The 22,790-nt window shown below is 47.0% G+C and overlaps 1 protein-coding gene across 6 annotated transcripts in view; it reads left to right on the forward strand.

The window, feature by feature from the left end:
• Window positions 1-22,790, forward strand: part of lama2 (laminin, alpha 2) — a 190,273-nt gene that overhangs the window by 159,373 nt on the left and 8,110 nt on the right. For 4 of the 6 annotated variants that reach the window (XM_076037571.1, XM_076037568.1, XM_076037572.1 and 1 more), the window contains 13 exons: window positions 917-1,050; window positions 3,650-3,809; window positions 4,718-4,842; window positions 5,244-5,406; window positions 5,516-5,660; window positions 5,903-6,041; window positions 7,495-7,615; window positions 11,201-11,356; window positions 11,975-12,028; window positions 16,757-16,908; window positions 17,023-17,199; window positions 18,753-18,927; window positions 21,559-21,648. In XM_076037571.1, coding sequence (XP_075893686.1) covers window positions 917-1,050; window positions 3,650-3,809; window positions 4,718-4,842; window positions 5,244-5,406; window positions 5,516-5,660; window positions 5,903-6,041; window positions 7,495-7,615; window positions 11,201-11,356; window positions 11,975-12,028; window positions 16,757-16,908; window positions 17,023-17,199; window positions 18,753-18,927; window positions 21,559-21,648 — 1,791 coding nt within the window. The remainder of the gene's footprint in view (window positions 1-916; window positions 1,051-3,649; window positions 3,810-4,717; window positions 4,843-5,243; window positions 5,407-5,515; window positions 5,661-5,902; window positions 6,042-7,494; window positions 7,616-11,200; window positions 11,357-11,974; window positions 12,029-16,756; window positions 16,909-17,022; window positions 17,200-18,752; window positions 18,928-21,558; window positions 21,649-22,790) is intronic. The other 2 variants (XM_076037569.1, XM_076037570.1) reach the window with 2 other exon arrangements.

A 22,790-nucleotide genomic window follows, 5' to 3' on the forward strand; every position in this document is an offset into this window, starting at 1 on the left:
ATTACCCTGGAGAGACCAGAGAGATAAGCCCGTGTGTGTCGGTGTGTGTGTGTGTCTTAAATGTGACTTCCTAATAATCTCTAATTGTGCTGAACACTATATGAATAGTAATGCTGTGTGTGTGTGTGTGTGTGTGTGTGCGCGCGCGTGTGTGTGTTTCGGAGACAGCACCCGGATGAGAGCATATGCTCAAAATTCTTGGATTAATTTTTTTTTTGGGGGTGGGCTCATACATAAGTAATAGGAGCATTAATCAAAATGCAGCCAGATCCTGTGAAAATCCACTTACTGAGACAGATGGAGGAATCCGCAGCTTTTGTATCCCAGAAATGGTGCAGATCTCCGAGTCAAGTTGCTCCATCCTTTACTGGCGCCTCCGTGATGAATACCCAGTATACTGCATTAAAATTTTTAAAATCAATTCGTCAACACTTTTTTTCCCCCCTGTTTCTTGCTCTGCACCCCCTCATAACTCAGCCTTAATCTCACCGCAGCAAAAAACACAGAAACAAACAGAAACGGTGTAACTGATGTAGAGAACATTTCTATGTGAAACTTTGCCTTATAAAAATAAGTCCAGCTTCATGCTTTTGCTTGCTCAGCTTTTCAGAAAGTGCACGCCAATGGGAAAAACAGCCCTTTGTGATGTCACAAAGGGTACAATACCTCAGTCAGGTTGGAAACAACACCGTCTCTGAATATGTGGAATATTTTTCGCAGGAAGCTGTAAACAGAGGGCTGTTTTTACTCTTTTCTACCAAAAACTATATTTTTAGTGCCCTAAAATTTCAGTCTTTACGGCTGCGGAAAAATTTTATTCATCACATTCATATTTCCTGCGCACTAACTGTAAGACGGCTGCGATGTCCTAATTACACGTGCATGTCGTGGACGTGTCTCTCCTGTACCGTCTCAGGTTGATTTCCTGGCCTTGGAGATGCGAAAGGGGAAGGTGAACTTCCTCTGGGACGTGGGCTCGGGTGTTGGGAGAGTCGAGTATCCCCATCACACCATCCACGACGGGAACTGGCACCGCATTGAGGCGTCTCGGTAAGGTGTCTGCACACGCACACGCACACACACACACACACACACAAACATACACTCTTTCTCTCACATATTTGTTTCCAGGACGCACATCACATGCTTGTATAGGCTCCTCATTCAAAGCAACACTAATGGTGCCAGGCTGGCTAATGCTTCACCTTGAAAAATGCTTGTAAACATGCACTTCAGTTGAACTCATGAGGTACTGAAGTAGCACTGCGAGGTTGTCCACTGGCCAGAAACGGGTCAGGGAAATATTCTACGTGCAAGTCTAAAGCAACTCCTGACCCTCAATGTGACTCAGCAGTAGGGCAGTAACGTGTAGCGTGTGGCGCTATCCAAAAATGTTTTTGCTGCGCATTCAAACAGAGGCGGCAAAAGTTTTTACATGCTGTATTTAAGTAAAAGTACAGCAAAAAATACTCTGGTAAGAGTAAAATTACATATTCAACTGCTTTACTGTCGTAAAAGTGGAAAAGTACAGGTTCTGAAATGTACTTTCGAGATTCAATGCTTTTATTATACAGTTCCCTGTTCTACGAAGCTAAGAAGGCAAGGTTACAAAGGTGCAGTCAAGGGAATCAGTATTAAGTGTAAAAAAAGTCAGTATAAAAAGCATCAGGCGTCATAAGAGCAAGGGGAGGGTGGAGTATACACAAGGGATAATAAAATATTGCAAAAGGAATGTAATAAAGAAATAATAGAAGTAAAAGAGCTATGCACAGTGCATTAGTCATTGTCGTATTGCACATGGGGATGTTGCACTGTAGTTATTAGCAGCGGTGAGGTAGTTCATTTACAGATACATACGTGCATACATACACATGTGTAGATTTATACACACACATAGATACAGCATAGAAAAGCAGGGGTGACGGGTGGGGGGAAGTGTCAGTGTTCTGTGTTCTGTTATCTTAATGGTTGTGACTGGCCAAGGGAAGAAGCTGTTGCTTTTACTCCTGATTGGCCTGAACCTTCTCCCTGAGGGCAGCATGCCGAACAGTTACTGACTTGGGCCGGGTAGAAGGTGACTAGTAGATCAGTCCGCAGCCTGTTCCATCTCAGGAGGCATCGCTGGGCTTTCTTCTACCAGGAAAGCCGCCCAGGACTGATCCTCTGTGATGTGGGTTCCCAGGAACTTGAAGGAGGGGCTTCCTCTCTACAGAGTCACCTTTTATGCAGAGGGGGGCGGGGTCAGCTTTGCATCTGCGGAATTTCCTTGGTCTTCTTGTGCTGTGTCTCAATTCAGGGTCTGCACCCTTCAGACCGAGTGTCCTCCGTCTGAAGGAAGCGTTCTTCAAGTACCCAGCCTAGAAGGATGGACCAAACCCCGCCTCCCCGTAACCACTCGGGACGGTCTAGCCTTCGGCGTATTTCCTTGTTTCGTCACCGCCGTTCCCTCCGGCTGGCCAACCCCATAAGTGACATTTTTACAGTATCAAGCTAACCATTGGTTCGCCATCTAACGATGGCGTTGGATGATCAAATAAGTAAAATCCTACGTTAAAAACTGGATACTTTATGTGAAACTTCAAAATTTTAAATTTATATGTCGTGTCTTAACCAGTACATGCCGCTAATTTCAGTTGACTTCCCAGGATCCCAGGATGCTTTGCAGCCGCACGCAAAGCATCATGGGATACCCAAGTACGCGAAGGATAGTAGTGGTGCAGCCTTGGAATCGGCTAAAACTAGTGCGTATTTCCGAGTGCGCATTTTGAGCATCCTACACACCCTTGGGAATTGGGACAAGCCTTCGCGCAGTGCTATGACGCAACTTCCTTTCAAAATGCGCACTTCAAGGACGCAGAACCTGAACTGAGACACAGCATCAATCTCTGTAGGCTGACTTACCTCTTATCTGTAGGCTGCAGATACCTGAACACGCAGTCAGGCTTTTCTAAAAGGAAAAATCTGATTTGCCGACGAGCACCGAGGTTGACAGATGTGGGGCAACAAACAAGTTTTATGTTTTAATGATACGGCAGAGAGGCACTGGAGAACTTCATCCGACCCCTTCGTCTCAGTCGTAAAGGACGACAACAGCAAAAACCAAATCTAACGATCCAGCGTCATCATTCCGTCTGTGTTGTCTCTCTCGGGAAATCTGGCTCGCCTCTCACTGGCTATGCAGCCTGACTGGATCAGTACATAGACCTTGTGTGTAATTTAGTTTTTTTGCTCGCAGAAGCTCAACAACGCTCCACGTGCACATCGTGTCGGAGCGCCCAATCAGGCAGGGTTCCCTCTCTTCTCCTTCATACTCAGGGTTTTGCCATCCCGTAGATTTCCCAGATGTGTTTTCAAGTCGGATCACTCAGACTATAAGTCTTTAAAAATGTTCCCCGACGCGACGCCGAAGCACCTCGTCTTGTTCGGAAACAAATTCGGAGGCGGGATATAAAATTCACGGGGGAACGCCGAGGATTCACGAGGAGAAGCCGCCATGGCGACACGTTTCAATCAGTCACATTCAGCACCGAGGGTTCCGCCGTTCCTTTTTCCACCTGATCCATGGGCGGGGGGGGGGGGACCAAACAAAATCGGAAACCCAACTTTTCTCCCCCCCCCCTTCCCTTCTTCTGCTCTTGCCTGTTCACAGCAACGGGCTTAACGGCACCGTCTCGGTTTATCCTCTGGAAGGATCGATGGCTGGTATGATGCCAACGGCGGCCAGCGCCAACTCTCCCACCGCCTACACCATCCTGGACGTGGACCAGAACGCCTACCTGTTTGTCGGAGGAATCATCGGCACAGTCAAGGTGTGTTGTCTGTGTGTCTGTTCCCTCGGCGCTTGGAATCTGCCACCAGTGTTCCTGTGAAAAGTCAAGTGATTTTTTTTTTTTTTTTTTTTTTTTTTTTTTTTTTTTTTAAGTTTTGCAAATTTGTTCATTTGAAGGTTAAGTGTGCAATATTTGTAGATTTTGTAGAATAAACAGCGACATCAAGTGGTTACATTTTAGGCCGCAGCATGCTTCCTACCTCCCCTTCCTAAGCGTTCCAGTGAACTACTGTGCTTGCGCACCCTAACCTGGAGACCTCGTCCACCTTCTTTTTTGTTGGTTTATTTGAGGAAGTGAATGTTCACCCTAACTGGGAGCAAGACCCTTGCTCGATGTACAGTATATTCTACATATATCTATATACATGACAACCGTTCTAAGGGTAGGAAAACCAAATCCCTTTTATTATACTTTGATTATTCACTTTTATTAATGTATTCGGAGTATATAATACCAATATAATTATCATAAATGAAGCTAAGTATTATGCACTGGACCACACTGGTGTTGTAGGACAGCAAAGCAGAGACAAGCAAACCAGCAGAAGACAGAAGTATTCAGAAAATACTGTTTAGTTTTTTGTGAATGAGGCTGAGGAGCACTTTGGCCTCCCTCTCCCCTGCCAAAACCTCTGTTAATGCAAACGGATAAGTTTCACAGTTCGTTGGCCGGGAAGACGAAAAGAGGAAAACTTTTGTACATTAAGACTAAAACTGCCTGGAGGGGGCGTACACACTTTATTTGTTGTTGTTTTTTAAGTTGTTTTTTTTTTTCGAATTCTGCACTTTCCATTCAATGTCAAGTGGTAATTTCTTTTTTTAATGCACTTAAATCGTTTTATGGAAAATCGCTGTCACTCATCCAGTTTGCATCCTCCTCTCTTTCAGAAAGCGGACGCAGTGAGAACGACGACGTTCACCGGCTGCATGGGCGAGACCTTCCTGGACGGCAAAGCCATCGGCCTGTGGAACTACAGGGATCGACAGGGAGACTGCAAAGGCTGCGCGGTCAGGTGAAGAAAACAAATATGTCATCTTGACGTGGCAAGCAGCCGCTGCTTCTTTTGCTCACTGCACTTCACAGAAAGACACACAGTTGAGGGACTTGACGTCTGTGCCCCCTGTGACGTCACAGGGGGCACGGACGTTTCCCACAAAAGCATTAGTGATTTTGCAGGAGAGTGTAAGTGGAGGGCAGAATATGTTGTTTTCTGAAGATTTGTGTTGTTTGTGGATGTTTGTTTCTTTCGAGACTACAGCATTGAAGTCCAACCAACTTGTAAGGTTGATTGCAAATTCAATCCCCGTCTTTTGTCTTCGGTAAAAGTTCAAGATAATAACAAAAGTCTATCTGTCTGGTTTCAGTGCAGTCAGTCAGAGGACTTGAAAATGTATTTTTCTGTTTGCTCGTCAGCCCGCAGCGATCCAACGGCGAAGGGACGGTCCACCTGGACGGCGAGGGCTACGCAGCGGTGGGGCGACCCACCAGGTGGAACCCCAACGTCTCCACCGTGGCCTTCAAGTTCCGCACCTTCTCTTCCGAAGCCCTGCTCATGTATTTAGCCACGGAAGACATGGTACGTGCGCAGCCGGTCATCGAAAGCCGAAGCCTTTTTTCCGTGGACGGTTATTGGATTCAAAATGTCAGAGCTTCGCCCCCAAACGCTCTTGCGCTCCCCTCCGCAGAAGGACTTCATGTCCCTGGAGCTCTCCGAGGGCAAGGTGAAGGTCAATTTTGATCTGGGATCAGGGGTGGGCAGCGCCGTGTCAGCCAGCAGGCACAACGACGGACGCTGGAAGTCCCTCACTGTGTCGCGGAACAAGAAACAAGGTAGAGTTGCAATATGATTTTTTTTAAAAGCTTTGATTTTATAGATGGATTTTTATTAAAACAAAATAGAAATAGAAAAAAATAGAATTGATGGGAATTGATTTATAGATCCACATTGGATTCTACATCTATTTTTCTCCCCCGAATGTTTGCAGGTTTTAACTAAAAGAAAGAAAAAAAATGGCAGTCTTTGTTCACATACTTACTTTTTGTGTGTGTGTGTGTGTGTGTGCGTCTTTAAGCCACCGTGACTGTTGTGGACATCGACACCAGCGCTGAGGAGAGGATCGTTGCCATGTCTCAGGGCTCGGCCACCGGACTGAACCTCAAGGAGAACCAGAAGATCTACTTTGGAGGCCTGCCCACCATCGGAAACTACAGGTACACGCTGACTCATAGCCACATATTTATGCAAATATTAGTTTTTTATTTATTTACTTTGTTTTGTTTTTTAGAAGTGTTATATTGGTGTACTGTGGTGGCCAAAATTCTTAGAAAAACACGATGTTCTACAGTGTTCATGAAACGTGAACCTCTGAGTAAAACAATTATCAGGTGAAGTGACCTTGCACTATGTTACAAATCTTTCTATTTATCTCATGTGGCATCGTCGTCTGTTCAGTTACGATTACACCAGTCGTTTAGCATCCAGTGTTGGCGGCGAAGCCTTAATCTCCTCAATCTGGTTCTGTTCTGTGGTTCAGGGAGGACAACGTTGACTTTTGTGTAAATATCATTCGTTTTATGTGTATTTTGGATTCAACAGGAACAACTGAAATTTCTCGAGTATTCCGAATATTCTCATCATTTTGTCACAAAAATGAAAAACTGATCGTCGGCAATTCACACCCGTCTGAAATCCTTCTTACTCTGGATATTTATCTAGTGTGTCTGCCCATCTGAGTGCGGAAACTGTGTTTGAAGTGTTTTTTTAATGCTCAAATGTCATCTTTTGTCTGAACAGCATGGCGGCCAGGTAAATGAATCAGCCACCAGACACACGGCTGTTGCTGTATGTGATCCTCTGCATGAGACCAGTCGCTCTGGCCACGAGGGCACAGCCACTGAATATTTTGCTCGTGCTGGCCGGCTCCTGCTGCTGCACCAATCACTCTCTCTCTTTCTCTCTCTCTCTCTCTCTCTCTCAGCCCCTGGCTAATCTGAATGTGACGTTTGTCTGCTCAGCAACGTTTTGGCCGAGGATTTCTCGCGCCTGTGGCGCTGCGATGCGCATTCGTGGTCAAATCTGGCTTTGCACGCAGATCCAAGCGTCTGCGTCAGTTTGTTCCGGCGCTTTCTTTTGCAAAGCCGCAACAATTAGAAACTCTGTTGTTTGTCATGTTATGCAATCGTAACGTGAGGTTGCCGTACATGTTTAATCACTTTATATTGTGAGCAGCACTGCTATTACAGCTCCAGTGTGTAAGATTTGGCCACAATGACTTTTGTATTCGTAAAAATCTAATATACTGCTCATAAATACATTGATAAAAGTGCATAATTGCAGTAAAATAAAGTCATTTGGCTCTCCTAGCCTGTTCCCATATATATAGGAGTATGTCTTGGCAACCCTGTAGCTCATGATCACAATGTCTTAGACCGATTTGCTGCTAAATCACAATTTGTCAACGCAGACAAACGACACATTCTGTTTTATTCATAGTCTAGACGTCACGCCGCTTCTGTATACACAACGCACCATAGCTCCACCGCTGCAGCCATCACGTTCTTGGGGAAAAGTAGACGGCTTTAGGGGACAGAATTTCTACCTCTGCGGCATCTTTTCTTCCTTTCTTTTTTCGCTCCCTCTAAAACATGTCTAATTTCCCGGCAGGTCGGAGGTCACGCTGAAGCGCTACACAGGATGTCTCCGGGAGATCGAAGTCTCCAGGACTCCATATAATCTCCTCAGCAGCTCCGATTATACTGGGGTCACTAAAGGATGTAATGCAGAGGTAAGACGGCCCACTAAGCCCCACCCCCAATTCCGTCTCCTGCTGTGTTTGGTATTTTCTTTTGCTCTTTTTGGTCAACCGTTCAATTGCTTTATCGTTGTCCTGTTGTATGTTGTTTAATAGAATAGAAGCCTTTATTAATCCCACATTGGAGAAATTTGCATAATTACAGCAACAATACAGTGCAAAAGAAGGAAATTATGATAATTAAAAATAATTAAAGAAATTAAATAAAATATCTATACAATATAACAGGATATTTACGTCATATTGACAGTTGGATTATTTTACAAGTTCTCTTCATAATATTGAAATATAAATATGTATTTTATTGCACCTTTATGAAATGTGTTCCAAAGAATTTTCATGTGCTTATTTTTATTTAACTGCCTTTTAGTGTCAATCCCTACTAATAAAAAAAAAAGGTTGATGAGCCAAATAATCACTGCAAAAAAACCCAACAAATTCATAGTGACATGTTCAACATGGAGCAAATATTCTAAACTAACTCTGCTTCTGTTTAAATATGCCATTTCACCATCATCCTCCGCTCCTGAGATTAAAGTTGCCTCCAGTAAACAAGGCGAGCTGAGGGCCAGGGATGAAATGCCCGGTGGAATGCAGTGGGATAATTCTTTTGATTTCGCTCCTTTTCTATTTCCTCTTCACATCAAACGCCAACCAACACCTTTAAACATGCTTTTTTTTTTTCTTATCAGCGCCGGCTTTATAAAAGCCACAAATGGCATTTGCTGTCATTTCTCTATAGACGCAGCGCCTCCCATTCAGCGGCACAGAGGCTGAAAGGCCCAGGGTTGAATGTGATTGTGTAGCTCCTGTGTACGGCGCGGCTCTTTATATTTCCTCCCCATTTACCAACCAATCCACCAGTTAGAAAGTTGACTTTTTGTTTGAGCGAAGGTCAGGGTGTTTTAAATGGTCGTTCTGTCGACAAACAGGCCGCAGCTTCCTGTTCCTGAGTCTGGTGCAGAGTTCAAAGCCGTACAAGTGTTTTTTTTTTTTTTTCTCTCTCTCTCTGCTCTCGCTGCGCCTGCCGCGAGTCCTGACAGCTTGACGGGCTGCGTTTGGACTCGGTGTAGCTGTGACTGTGAAACGTGGCACTTTTAATCTTAGCAGCTTGAGGTGCGGCAGGTGCTGCGGTGACAAAGTGCTACTAGTGTAATCTTGCTATTATTTGATCAGTTACAGTCTTGAAAGGGCGAAAAAGAAGTAATATTGGAGAAAAAACAAGCAGGTATGAAAAGAGAGTTCTGTATGTTGTCGTGTGATGACAGCTGAGGTTCAGTCTATTTTATAGCAGCTTTGTAGGCGCCAGACCTCAGAACTAAAATGACACTTTTTGACTTAATGAATGCATTTCTTTTTCTGACACATTTTTTTCCTTGTTTTGCATTTATTGAATGAGAATTACGGATGTAGAGGTGCAATACGTGACGCTAGTTGGTTTGACAGAAGTGGCCAGGGGGGGGGGGATGTTGTAAAATGGAGGCAGATGATTGGCTCTCGCCACCCCTGAGGGGAACTGTCCAATGGAGAAGAGGACGCCTGTACCACAGTGAACCACTAGGGAGCGATACTGATACTGCAGCCATTTGCTGTGACCACTTACCTTGCAGTGTAAGTGTGTTAAACACTCTGTTGTCCCACAGAAAAAATATTATGCAACTATTACCCGCACTGAACAGTGAGGGCAGTGTGGTCACTATTTTGGAGAAACTATAAGAATTATTATTATCTGTTGTTGTTTTATTTATTGGTTTCTCTTAAAACCATGACGTCCCTGATGGTTTTTCACATGCTGGAAAAAGACAATTTTTTTTTACTTCCTCATCATTTTTGATTCCGTAGCGCAGAGGTGGGCAAACTACGGCCCGCAGGCCGCATCCGGCCCATTGGTCTTCTTAATCGGGCCCGCCGGCAATTGACAGAATTGCGCAAATCATATCATTATGACTGCATCCATTTGAACTTGTCCTGTTTCGCGTTGCAGCCCTCTGGATGGCGCATTTGCCTTATTTACAAGCACCACGGGTCATCGGAGCTGAACGCCGCCACTCTCCCGTCTCAGCAGCGTCTCTCCGCACCGCAGCGCTGTCAACCCGGAGCAGCCTTATTTTTGACGGAGCCGTTGCTAAATCCCGTCAAGTTCAACAGAGCAGATCGCACCAGACAGGAAATCAACGTCATATATTTGTGTCCCTTTCAAAATAAAAACACTACGCAGGTCATATATCGCCGATCACAACTTCAAATAAACATTATGTCATAACCGGCGCCACCAGGTCAACAGGCAATTGATTGACTGTTCCCACTGAAAGTGAATGGAAGCATTAACATTGTCCTTTTTCAATATTTGAAAAATCAATGTTACAAAAGAGTCTTTTGAATTTTTGTTTTTTATTGTTCAAAGTGTTCTGCAATTTTTCCAGCATATTTTTTTTTTTGGAGAGAGAGAAAAACAATGCTGGAGCTGTAATAAGACAGTAGATGCATGTTTGCAGAAATCAAAACAAGAATAAGAGCTGAGGATTTTAGTGAGGATTTATGTTTATGTGAATTTTTGTTAATTATGTTCCATATGTATGCATTGGGTGCTGGCGCGGCCCGTCAGTCAATGTTTACAAGTCAATGTGGCCCCTGAGCCATTAAAGTGTGCCCACCCCTGCTGTAGCGTTATTCTCTTCTGCAACAGAGATCAGCAAAGGCGGTTTAAGGTGAAGGTGGCCATGCTAGCCAATCAGAAGCAACCTCCCAAGGGACGGGTCCTTGCCAATCTAGGGCTGCAGATGAAGTGCGCACTGCCCTCTGGTGGCTCTATAATGAACTGGAAGAAGCCGTGTGACGTTATACGGGCTGTTTTTGCGAAAGTCCAATGAATTGTGTCACATGAAAAACTTACCGGCAATGAAACCTTCGCCGCAGCCTTATGCTGCGTCTCAATTCAGGTTCTGCACCCTTGAGACCGAGTGTCCTCCGTCTGAAGGAAGCGTTCTTCAAGTACCCAGCCTAGAAGGACGGACCAAACCCCGCCTCCCCGGTAACCACACGGGACGGTCTAGCCTTCGGCGTATTTCCTCGTTTCGTCACCGCCGTTCCCTCCGGCTGGCCAACCCCGGAAGTGACGTTTTTATAGCATCAAGCTAACCATTGGTTCGCCATCTAACGATGCCGTTGGATGATCAAATAAATAAAATCCTACGTTAAAAACTGGATACTTTATGTGAAACTTCAACATTTAGATTTATATGTCGTGTCTTAACCAGTAGATGCCGCTAATTTCAGTTGACTTCCCAGGATCCCACGATGCTTTGCAGCAGCACGCAAAGCATCATGGGATACCCAAGTACGCGAAGGATAGTAGCGGTGCATCCTTGGAATCGGCTAAAACTAGTGCGTATTTCCGAGGGCGCATTTTCAGCGTCCTAAGCACCCTCGGGAATTGGGACAAGCCTTCGCGCAGTGCTATGACACAACTTCCTTTCAAAATGCGCACTTCAAGGACGCAGAACCTGAATTGAGACACAGCATTAGACTCACTGTAACCCTGTCCTCTCCATCCCACAGAACATCCACACCGTCAGCTTCTCCAGGCCCGGCTACATGGAGCTGGGCGGCGTGCTGCTGGCCGTCGGCACCGAGATCAGCCTGTCGTTCAGCACCCTGGCAGAGACCGGCACCATATTACTGGCAGTGGGCGGAGCCTCGCCCCTCAACCAACAGGTCTGCCTCCCTACGTCGCAACTGTGCCTCGTTCACTTTCTTCCATGTGAATAAATGTCAGGGAATGAATACAAAGTCTACAAGCTGCGGCCTCGAGGTAAAAGCAGTGTGAAATTGTGAATGGCGTGATGAAGGGGGGGGGGGGCGGTATAAATACAAATTGTCAATGAAGGCGAACATTCAGTGGTTGTGGCCAATAACCTTGTTAGACAGCAGCAGGTCACGCAATAAGTACTGAATTAAAATGTAAACGAAGTTCACCGGTAAAGATTCTAGTGCATTTAAAGTGCATCCTGTGCTGTGATTGGGCGACTGTAGCTCAGGAGGTCGAGCCTCTTGCCCAACGACCGAAAGGTTGGCGGTTCAAATCCTGTGCAACCCCAGTCTGCCGTTGTGTCCTTGGGCAAGACACTTAATGGGGCTGGCAGCGCCTGGCATGGCAGCAGCCACCCATTGGTGTTATACCGTGAAGGTGCTGGAAATGCTACACAGGTGCCGTCCACTCACCATTTATTTCTGAAATTTCATCCCCGAGCCTTCAGTCACACTTCTCCCAAAAATATCTGCTTGGTTAAACGTTCTTATTAGACCTGCTAACGTCCTGTCTCTCTCACGCAGGCCAGGAACATTAACGCCTTGAGCTCCAAGAGGAGGCGCAGACAGTCCGGAGAGGTGGGTTCAGCTCGTGAGCATGGTGCTCAGACAACGCAACGCGCACACACACACACACACACACACACACACACACACAGCACCGCTCTGCCTGAGTTAATGCCGTTTCCGTAACTGCCGTATTAATGAGATTTTGCATTTTCTCGGCATTACAGCTAATTGGATCATCCTAAACACCGGCTGATGGAATCCCAAATACACACATACGCACACACTCGCGCACGCACACGCGCACACATACACGTATGGGCCGGTAGGAATGCCCGCGTCCTCCTTCGGCTGACTGTGCAGACGCATGCACGCCGGCACCTCTCCTCTAAGTGAATGAACTTTCCATCAGCGCATGCTAATGAGATTTGAGTTTGTTGGCGTCCGCGGTGGCTGATTAGTTTGTCTTGGAGCAACAAACATTTTCTCTCCCCCTCTCGGACGCACGCACACACACACACATACACATAAAACACCCAGACACCTCTATGCTTAAAAGATGCATAGAGGCAGAAATATTAGTCAAATGTGGATGCATTATGTGTTTGAATAGGATAATGTGTGTGTGTGTGTACGTGTGTGCGTGTGTGTGTGTGAGAAAAGGGCACACTGAGGGTTGCGTCCGCCTTATCCATCATCACTGGTCGTCGGGAGCCGGGACCTATTTTTCTCAACTACGCCGACCTGGTGTGTGTCGGTCCGTGCGCGTGCACGTGCGTGTCCGCACAGATAGACTGAGAGAAAGGTTAAGCGAGGTTAAAAACACCATCAACTCAACTTGGCCTTGACTAATGGATGTTTTAGAAGGGGGGATGAGGGGAAGGGGACCAGAGACGACGGATGGAGGGATCGGGGGGGTGGGGGTGGGGGGGGGAGTTAGAGGTGAAACGGAAGGAGGAAGGGAGGAGGAGGAATAAGTGGGGAGAGAGGAAAGTGGAATGATGGGCAGTGTCGATAATGGTCACGGTGCGGAGAGATGAAAAGAAACAGTGGGAGAGATGCGGAGCGACTCGGGGATGAAAGAGAGGAGCGGCGGACAAAAGGGAAGAGAAGAAGAAGAAGAAGAAGAAGTTTGGGAGGAAAAAAAGGTTGAGATAAGAAGGCAGAAGGTTCAGCCTGACCGTTCCCAGAAATTGAAGGCGTTCTGTGTGTGTGTGTGTGTGTGCTAAAACAACATATTTCTGCTCAATTTCTCATCTCATAAAACGTGATATGAAAACATTGTGAGCAGAACGAAGCCCTTGTCTGCTCCAAGTAGAATCCTCAGGTCCTCTGACAGACCTGCTCCTCTTCCTCTCCTTCTTCCTCTTCTTCCTCTCCTTCTTCTTATTCTTCCTCTCCTCTCTTCTTCTTCCTCTCCTCCTCCTCCTTCTCTTCTTCTTCCTCTCCTCCTCCTCCTTCTCTTCTTCTTCTCCTCCTCCTCTCTTCTTCTTTTTCTCCTCTTCCTCTTCTTCTTCTTCTTCTCCTCTTCCTCTTCTTCTTCTCCTTCTCCTCCTCCTTCTCTTCTTCTTCTTCTCCTCCTCCTCCTCTCTTCTTCTTTTTCTCCTTCTCTTCTTCTTCTTCTTCTTCTCCTCTTCCTCTTCTTCTTCTCCTTCTCCTCCTCCTTCTCTTCTTCTTCTTCTCCTCCTCCTCTCTTCTTCTTCTCCTCCTCCTCTCTTCTTCTTTTTCTCCTTCTCTTCTTCTTCTTCTTCTCCTCTTCCTCTTCTTCTTCTCCTTCTCCTCCTCCTTCTCTTCTCCTTCTCCTCCTCCTTCTCTTCTTCTCCTCCTCCTCTTCTTCTCCTCTTCTCCTCCTCCCTCCTTCTCTTCTACCTCTTCGTCCTCTTCTTCTTCTTCTCCTTCTCCTCCTCCTCCTTCTCTTCTTCTTCTCCCCCTCCTCCTCCTCTACCTGGCTGACATTGGAGATGCAGCTCAGATTTCCAACTAAATTCCAAGTGCAGCAGCTGCAGCGCAGTGTGTCGAAGTCTGATGAAGCAAAAGTCGATCTGGTGATGTAAGAAAGACGTTTGGCCGCGTGGGAATCCGACTGCTCCGCAGTCTTTCTGCTGCCGTTGCGCTGCACTTGCACAGAATCAGGCGGACGCGAGTTGACGAGCCGACGGCCGTCTCAGTGGTTGAGGAACGGAGGCTGTAAACACCTTCAATGGCAACACTGCCAAATATAAAATAGGTGTAATATTTAGTTTTAAACAGTTTTCTTTTCCAAATTGGTAAATTTGCATAGGAGTCTATGACAATTAAAATGATTTCAAACAAAATGTTTCAACGCGCAGGTCTCACGCACCTCATGAAAAGTCCCATTCAGACGTCTGCAGGGTTGTGCTAAAGTAGATTTTCTCCAACTCTTTCCAACTTTCTCATTGACTTTCAAATTTCCATTGAAAGTTTGACTTTGAAAAGAGTGTTTCAGGAGGGCAGAGGCTCATGGTCACATTTACAATACCAATACTGCTGCTGAACTATATTTAAGATGGTGAAGATAATTTCAAGTCAGTCAGTAGGAATTGCAGTTCAAAGTGCTGCACATAAAAACTGGTGTTGACTTGAAACTTGGTGTTGCTAATAATTGAGGAGGTTACAAGGCAAAAAGAGGATGTTTGAGATTGAGTGAAAGACGCTGCAATCTGAAATGCAACCATTCGATGCTTTTTCTTCGTCGGAAGCTCCAAATATTCCACACTTTAAGTGGAGTCATTGAAGGGTGTCCTGCTACCTTTTCCCACCACTGGAGGCCATTGAGCGAAAGCAGGTGACAGGTGCTCTCAGTTTTTGCCCTGCCTGATCTCTACTAACGTTTTGACAGAACCAACCGCAGTTCAAAATGGGCTTTATTGGCAAAAACTCTTTCTCCCGCTTCATTAACATAAAAAGCAGCACGAGCAGTCGGTGCCGTCGCTGTTCTCAGCACTGGTTTGCACTGAGACTCGGAGGAAGCGGCTCCCGGCCCCAAGCCTGAAACCAAAACACGGCGCGACGGCGCACGCAACAACTTCAAATGATTTGAAATCTTGAAAGTGTTGCGAGTGGGAGGGGGAGCGGGTGGGGGGGGGGGGCAAGTGGAGGGGGAGCAGGTGTGCACTGTGCAGGTGGGCGTGCACTTTTTTCCTCAAACGTGACTGGTTGTTGCATTTGAATTGCGAGTGCGTGGATGCTTCAGCGTTGCTCGCTCGTGTGTGTGTGTGTCTGTGTCTGTGTCTGTGTCTGTGTCTGTGTGTGTGGATGTGGGTGTGTGTCTGTGTGTGGGTGTGTGTGTGTGCCTTTCAACGCGCTGTGTAAATCCAAGTCAACCTGCCTTTGTCTGCATGCGTGGTGCGTTTGTGTGCACCTGTCTGCACTGGTGAGCGTGTGTGTGTGTGTGTGTGTGTGTGTGTGTGTGTGTGTGTGTGTGTGTGTGTGTGTGTGTGTGTGTGTGTGTGTGTGTGTGTGTGTGTGTGTGTGTGTGCAGCGAGAGGCATGTTGTAGCTACATCTCGGTTCAATTTGTCCCCCGACCTCAAATTGAAATTCCATTTTCAGGTGGTAAATTGTCTCCCACTTCGCCCTCTGGCACACAGTGAATTAAAATTCAAATTAGCCTGACCCTGCACCGCTGCTCCCTGCCACCTCTCTGTCTGCCTGCCTGCCTGCCTGTCTCCCCCCTCCTCCCCCCCTCCCCCCTTCCTCTCTATCTGCCGGGCTGTTTTGCTCTCTGCCCTCTCATCTCTTCCCCCTATTATCCTTTCCTCTCTGCTCCTCTCATCTCTTGTTATCCTTTCCTCCGCCGCTCCTCTCCCACCTCTCTTATTTCCCCCCCTCACCCCTCTTGCGCCACCTCTCACTCTCCCCTTTGACTTCGGCTCGGCTCCCCCCCTGTTTGCCTTCCATCCTTATCTCTCCCTCCCTCCGTCCCTCCCACCCTCCCTCTCGTCCTCGCCGCCTCCCGACAAACATTTCGAGGATTTCGGGATGCGGGAGGCTGGACGGCTTGGTTCCAGGCGGAGCGCGGCGCGGGAGGATTAGCCACTCTGCTATGAAGCTAAATGAATGTTTCGGGGGGGGGGGGAATACGAGCAAGGAAAGTGGCTCTTTGTGATGTCACAGAGGGCACTGATACCTCAACAACCCCCCCCCCCCGGCCCAGCCAGGTGCTTGCCACCTCCTTTGGCAACACCCATTGCCCTTCTGCACATGTGTGAGGGAGCTCAAGCAAGCTGAAAAACCTTCCTCCTTTTTACTGGAGGCTGTAAACATGGGGCAATTTTTTTTTTTTTTTAGCTGAGTTATTTTTTTTTATTGGATGATAAAAAAAAAATCAGTCTCTCAGCCTGTTCACTTGAAGTTATGCACGTATGACGTATAACGTACGTTATGTGTATATATGGTATATATATATATGTACATACATGTATTTATTTATCTATATGTATGCATGTGTGTTTTTATATAGAAACACACACATGTACATACATACTCACACGCACTAGATACAAAGTTGAAGTTGTTTCTTCTGATCTTCTCTTCATGGTTGTGAGCCCCTCCAATCAAGCCAGCTTCAACTTAATCTTCCTCCTCCTTCTCCTCCTTCTCTGTCCTCTCTGATGTTCACAGTCAAATAAAGCCTATTTTATGCTTACAGTGTTTAGACAGACACTATCTAGGTCCCTTAGAATCCTGTGCAGTGTTGAAACATTTTCTTTCTTTTCCGGCTGCTTTCAGCTGTCCCTCTTCCATGGGTTTCAATAAAGTTATCTCCCGTCTCCCGCAGCCCTACCTCTCCGTCATGCTGAACAAAGGCTCTCTGGAGGTGCTGGTGTTCACCGGCAGTCACAGCCCTCGCCGTGTCATCAGGCGACCCGAGCAGGGCCCGCTCAACGACGGGAGGGAGCACTCGCTGCGCATCGAGAGGCTGCCCGGCAGGTCCGTTTTACACTTCAGGGGTTTTTTATTTATGTATTTTTTATTCTCGTAATCGTCTGCATTTGTGTCAGACCTCCTTTTTTTTTTTTTGTTTGTGCTTGGCCTTCCCCGCAGATCTTTGGCGGTCCAGGTGGACGAGGAGGCCAAGAGAGAGACGTCCCTCCCCAACGACCAGCCGGTCAACTTGCAGCACGTCTTCCTGGGCGGGATTCCCGCCGAAGTGGAGCGCACGTCCAACAGAGTCAACGTCCCGTTCCAAGGCTGCATATGGAACCTCATGATCAATAACATGTAAGTGACGTCGAGTCTTTGCTTTACTTTTACTTTACTTTACGGGCGACTTTTAAAATGTAAATGAATTCAGCGCCCGTGTGCTGTGTCTGTGTTGTTGTCTTGCGGGCATCGTTATGGTTTTGTGGCAAATATGACCTGGTACATGATAAAAGTGTGGTTAATAACGCCTGCGTCAGCCATATCATTTTGGCTGAGTGGCAGTAATAGAGCTGTCCCGCATCATGAACATCCTCATTACTCAAATTACACCCATGTCTCATGGACTTGTGCTTGTGCCTGTGCTCTTTTCCTTTCCAGCTGCCCTCAGACTCCAAAGCTGTTCATTTACCCAACAGCCATCATTCCTTACTTATCCATTCATAATCCATACATCCATAGACAGCAGTCGCACGGGTCTCAAACAGTCGCAAATTGCACATTTGGTCTGAGGCTGAAGCCGGCTTCACTGGCAAAAGCGACAAAGCTAGCCAAGCCAGCAACAGCGAGCTAGCTAGCTAAGAAGCTGCAGACTAGTCTGCTGGTCTTACCTCGGCGCTCTCAGTGAGCTGTAAGGTCACTTGCTCAGCTACTGTTTCCTCTTCTCTTCGTCTCCTCCTCCAACCACTTCTTCTATGGTTATCAACACTTGGAGACCAGAGAGCCAGCTAGTTAGCTAGCTTCTTACGTCCTTGTAAGAAGAGCTAAAGTTTAGAAGGAAGCAATGACTACAGCTAAAAGCTAGCTAAATTAAACTCCAGGGTCTTCAAGCTGAGTATATGAGTCGTATATAAAATCTCTATGTATCCACAGTTGTGTTACCATTTTTTTTAACGTTTTGAGTCTTTGAATAACTTAGCGTTATATTTGAGTCTACTGTAACTGAAACTATAGAAGAGTTGTTGTTACTCAGCCAGTGGTGGAGCTGTACAGGGTGATGAGAGCACCACTACATGAACTCTGCACAGCGACTTGATTAACATTGCACGTGTGCGACTAGGATAAACAGGCTGCAAAAAGAACTACTTGACACACACACACACACACACACACACACCCTTAGTGCCTCAGTTTAAAGCCTCGTCAGTCTCGATTGGAGTTCAGACTTAATGTATACTGTCGGATGCAGACTGAACTCTGTCGCCGCTCTCTCGGGCCAGATTGAACGAGAAGCCACAGCCTGGAAGAGAGCCTTTAATTTGCAGTAGTAGAAGTCTGGGCCATCATGTTGATGGAGGTCAGGAACCACAAAACTTATCCTGATTAAGGCTCTCAACCCCCTGGCGACCCGGTGTCGTCGAGCCAGGTGCCTTCTTGCAAGGCAGCCAGCCAGCAGAACACAGTCCAGCAGGGCCATCCGCTCCATTTACAAGTCAATAAGATATAACAATGATTTTGAAAATACGATTTTAAGGGAGGAAAAACTTTTTTTAGTGTTCGCTTAAGGAAGCTTATGCGTCTTGCTTTGACTGTCCGTGCCATGACATCTCACTCATATTCCTCATGTACTGAATAAAAAAGTAATTGCTGTCAAATCTTCCACAGAGAGTCACACTTTTCCACCTGCTTTTCAGACTCTCGGACTTCTCCCAGCCTGTGTCCTTCGACCACGCAGAGATCGGCCAGTGCCCCAACCTGGCGCCGCCGCTGCCTCCGGCTCTGCTGCCGGATGAGGAGGAGCCTGACAAGGAAGGGGAGGAGCTGAAGCCAAGCCAGGCCCCGACACCTGCGGCCGTACTGCCTCCTGCCGTAAGTGTCACCGAGTACTGTTACGGTACTGTTGTTAACGAGGAAGTGGATCGTGCAGGAATGACACAGGCCTTGTTCGTTATTTAAAGGAGCAATCTGTGAAAAACCTCCTTGTTGGACAACAGAAAAAAAAAAAAAAACACGTGCTGTAAGAAAGGGAAACGTCCTTCCTTGTTTCCAGGCCTGGCCGGTTCCTCTTTCTACGTCAACGCAAACAAACAGTAGCCAAATAAGGCAGACCACTAGAATAGAATAGAATAGAATAGAATCCCCTTATTTATCCCTCATTGGGGAAATTTACACAATTACAGCAACATGTAGCACAATGGAGAACAAGAAAATGACATGAATCAAAAAGAAATAAAGAAATCAAATAAGGTCAACTATAGAGTAAGGAAGGAAGAAAAAATAAAGTATTAGTATATAAATAAAGTAAAGTATTAACCAAGAGGAACACGCTCTCGTGTGCAGTGTTGTGTATTGCATTAAAGTCATATTGCACATAGTGCGCGAAAATGTAAATATTTATAAAACGTACAGATTCACAATTTTTCGCAAAGCTACATTCAGAAGCGGTTGCGTGGATGTGCTCCACACGTAGCGTTAAAGCACACACAAAGCCACCCAAAAAACTCAGTGTTTCCTCTGATGAAGTGTTTCTCGGCCTCGCTGTATTAGCCCAGCGCTCCATCACCGCGGCTGCACAGCCCATTAACTCCTCTTTATAGTCCCTTTAGCCTTGAGCCACTAAACCCACGCCTCTGGCAGCCTGTCACGGTGGCGGCCGTCCGTCCGTTAAGTTACTTCCAACTAACTAGCAGCGACTCATTTGTGCCACACCTTGAAATAAGTTGATAGGTTTAATAAGTTTATTTAAAAGGTCGATCAGCAGATCGGCTACTCGCTTAAATTGCTCATTGATCAGGAGGCACGAAGGCGAAGAGCCGGCTCCGCCCCAGGCTATAACTCTCCGGCTAGCCTGCTTCATTGGCTGCGCACTCACCTGCTCTGTGATGTAGTGCCCGGCAGCTGAAAACCATAGCTCTCCGAGCACAGGCCTGCAATTCAACGGACCTTTTGGCAACAATCGTCCCGGCAGTCGGCCGCTCTGCCGCTGTTGATTCTGAACGCTCACAAAACTGCCATGGTGAAATATAAGGTCCATTATTCTGAATATTTCTCCTTTTAAGTTAAATTGCACCCCACCCCCCGACTCATCCACTGGCCTTAGTTCAAGTGCTCCGAGTGTCATTTAAAAAAAAAAAAAAAATGTTTGCTTTCTGGGATATTTTCTTTGTGGTTCTTTGTTTTTCAGCCACTTTTCAAAGGCACTTGTTTCTGTCACACAAAGTCCTTGAAGCTGAGTTGAGTAACAAGTCATTTGCGACTGAAGTCACTGACATAATGCTGCAAATTTCCGTCTGAATGAGAAACATTAGCTGCCTTTTAACGTCGCCCGACTTTTAAGTCTGAGCTTTTTTCTTTCAGGGCCCTGTCTACACCAACACGGGTAGTTCTGAAACCACGGTTTTGGCCTCTCCAACCACATGAAACCGCAAAATCTGACTCAGGCAATGTAGTGCACATGCCAAAGCAGTAGGTGGCGATATCGCTCCTAAAAAGACCATTTTAGCCAATCACAAGGCTGGAAAAATTCATGACTGGAGTCGCAACAACGGCTAACCGAAGCAGGTTGGATTCTTTTGTGGACTGACGGCGAAGTGGAGTTTCTGCTCACTGTAACATGAGTACAAAATCAATAAAAAGTTTAACACAGATTGGAAGTCAAAGCCCGGCGACACACAAAGCGCCGATGAGTCGCTAGCAGTGGTTTGTCTAGCCGCTCCCTAACGGCGTCTCCATCGGCTGGTCACGTCCATGCGTCTCTGCGGAGACGCCTCACCGTTTACCGTCACACCCTGTGATGTTTTACAAGGCCAACAAGAGATTATTGTGGTTTACCTGTCCGCTTGCTGACCACATGCGATCGCTGTAACCCGAGTTCTCAGAAAAAAAAAGTTCACCCTTGTCACAAAAAACTCCGGTTTCAGGAGCCCACATCTGCGGTTAGGTGCGGATGGAAGGCAAAACCGCGGCGAGAAACGGTTTCAAACAAACACACCCGTGTTCGTGCAGACGGCCCCTCAGTCTCATCAGCAGTGTGACACGCGGTCCGGGTGATGCTGTGAACTCTGCTGTCACTTCAGCAGCAGCCTAGAGGTCTATGCTGTAGCATCCGGACCCTGCTGAGCTACTGGAAAAACAAAGATGTTCGGGCTGATGACAGATGATGCCTCGCATGAGCCTTTTATGCCAAGACTGTCGGTCACGCCCGCAGTTGCAAAATGAACTGAATTTGAAACCAGACTGGCGTTTCAGAATTCAGAGCACATGCAGATGTATCAGGTCTGCCATAAAACACAACACCGCCGTGTTGATCCCGGCTCACTCTTTGGCTTTGCTGACCGCTTCAAACTGTCTTGTTTCCAATGTGTCGCGCCTCATTTCCTTCCTCGGGCCGGTCCAGCTGCTCCCGCTGCTTCTCGTAACGACTGGTCCACTAACCTGCGGCTGACTGGAAACCCCACCCCCTTTCCCCCCCGCCCCCCCCGCTTTGTTGCCTTTGACTAGCAGGAGGCCACGCCCCCCGTGGCACCCACTGCCCCGCCCACTGCTGCCGCAGGCCCGCCCACTGCTAAACAGGAGCCCAGCACTGATGTGGTATATTCACACACACACACACACACACACACACACACACACACACGCGCACTTGTTATATATGACTGTTAATCCATTTTTGTCTTTTATTGGCTTGTTTATTTAGATAGATGGATGATAGATACAGTAGATAGATGGCAGATAGATTGATGGATGGATACGATAGATGGGTAGATTTTTGCTTGGACTTTTGCTTCACTTTAACCTCCGTCCCAACTCAAAGTCACTGAGATCAGCCTCACCCGAAAGAAGCGCCACCTCACGCCACCCGGCTGCCACTCTGCGTAACTGCGGGCCATCAGCGTTTGGCCAGAGACCAGCAGCAACTCAGCCAGCGAGCCGAGGGCTGAGTGCTTTACCCTGTAAGGAGGCCCGGCCTCACTTATCTAATACTCCCATGCTTGTTAATGGCCGCCCACTTACTGCTGACTCACATTAGAGCTCCTTTTCTTTTTAGGCGATTAGTTTACATTTACTTAAGACTCCCACCGGGGGTTTGGAAGGGAGTGAGTGAGGGAGTGAGGGATGGAGGGAGGCCTCGGATACGCCTGACCTGTGCCTGGGATGCCAGTCAGAGGTGTTGCGCCTCCAGTGGTGGTTGCCTTGACCTTCTCTCTATTTTCAAAAGCTCAGTTTGAGTCTTTATCAAGCGATGCGGTGACCGCTGACGTTTCGCCTGAGGAGCTGCCTTCGGATGGGTCACGTGCGAAGCAGTGAAAGATTTGTAGCTTAGGGTAATTACCATGGCGAGGCCAAGAGAGTATCTTGTCCTGCTCCTTTTGATGAGCTTCGGAGAACTGACACACACACACACACACACACACACACACACTCGAACAAAGACAGAAATCTCAAACAGAAACGACTTCTGATTCTTTCGCGCGTGACCTCCAGCAAAGGAGCATCTACCTTTTTTTTCCGCCGGCTCAATGGTGATACGTGAATGGGATGAGAGCTGAATGGGGGAGCAGGAGGAGAAGAGGGGAGGCAAAGAGAATAGAAGACACGGCGGCGAGAGATGTGCGCGCGGAGAGGAAAGGTGCAGCGGCGGAGGAAAGAAAAGGAGGGAGACTCAACCCGCCTTTTGTCATCTTAGTGGAAAGAGCAAGGGGAAGAGAGCGGAGTAGAGGAATGAAAGGAGA

Source organism: Nelusetta ayraudi, unplaced genomic scaffold (assembly GCF_046127955.1).
Source record: "Nelusetta ayraudi isolate G7.1 ecotype Tasmania unplaced genomic scaffold, CSIRO-AGI_Nayr_v1 ptg000052l, whole genome shotgun sequence".
Classification (NCBI taxonomy): Eukaryota; Metazoa; Chordata; class Actinopteri; order Tetraodontiformes; family Monacanthidae; genus Nelusetta; species Nelusetta ayraudi.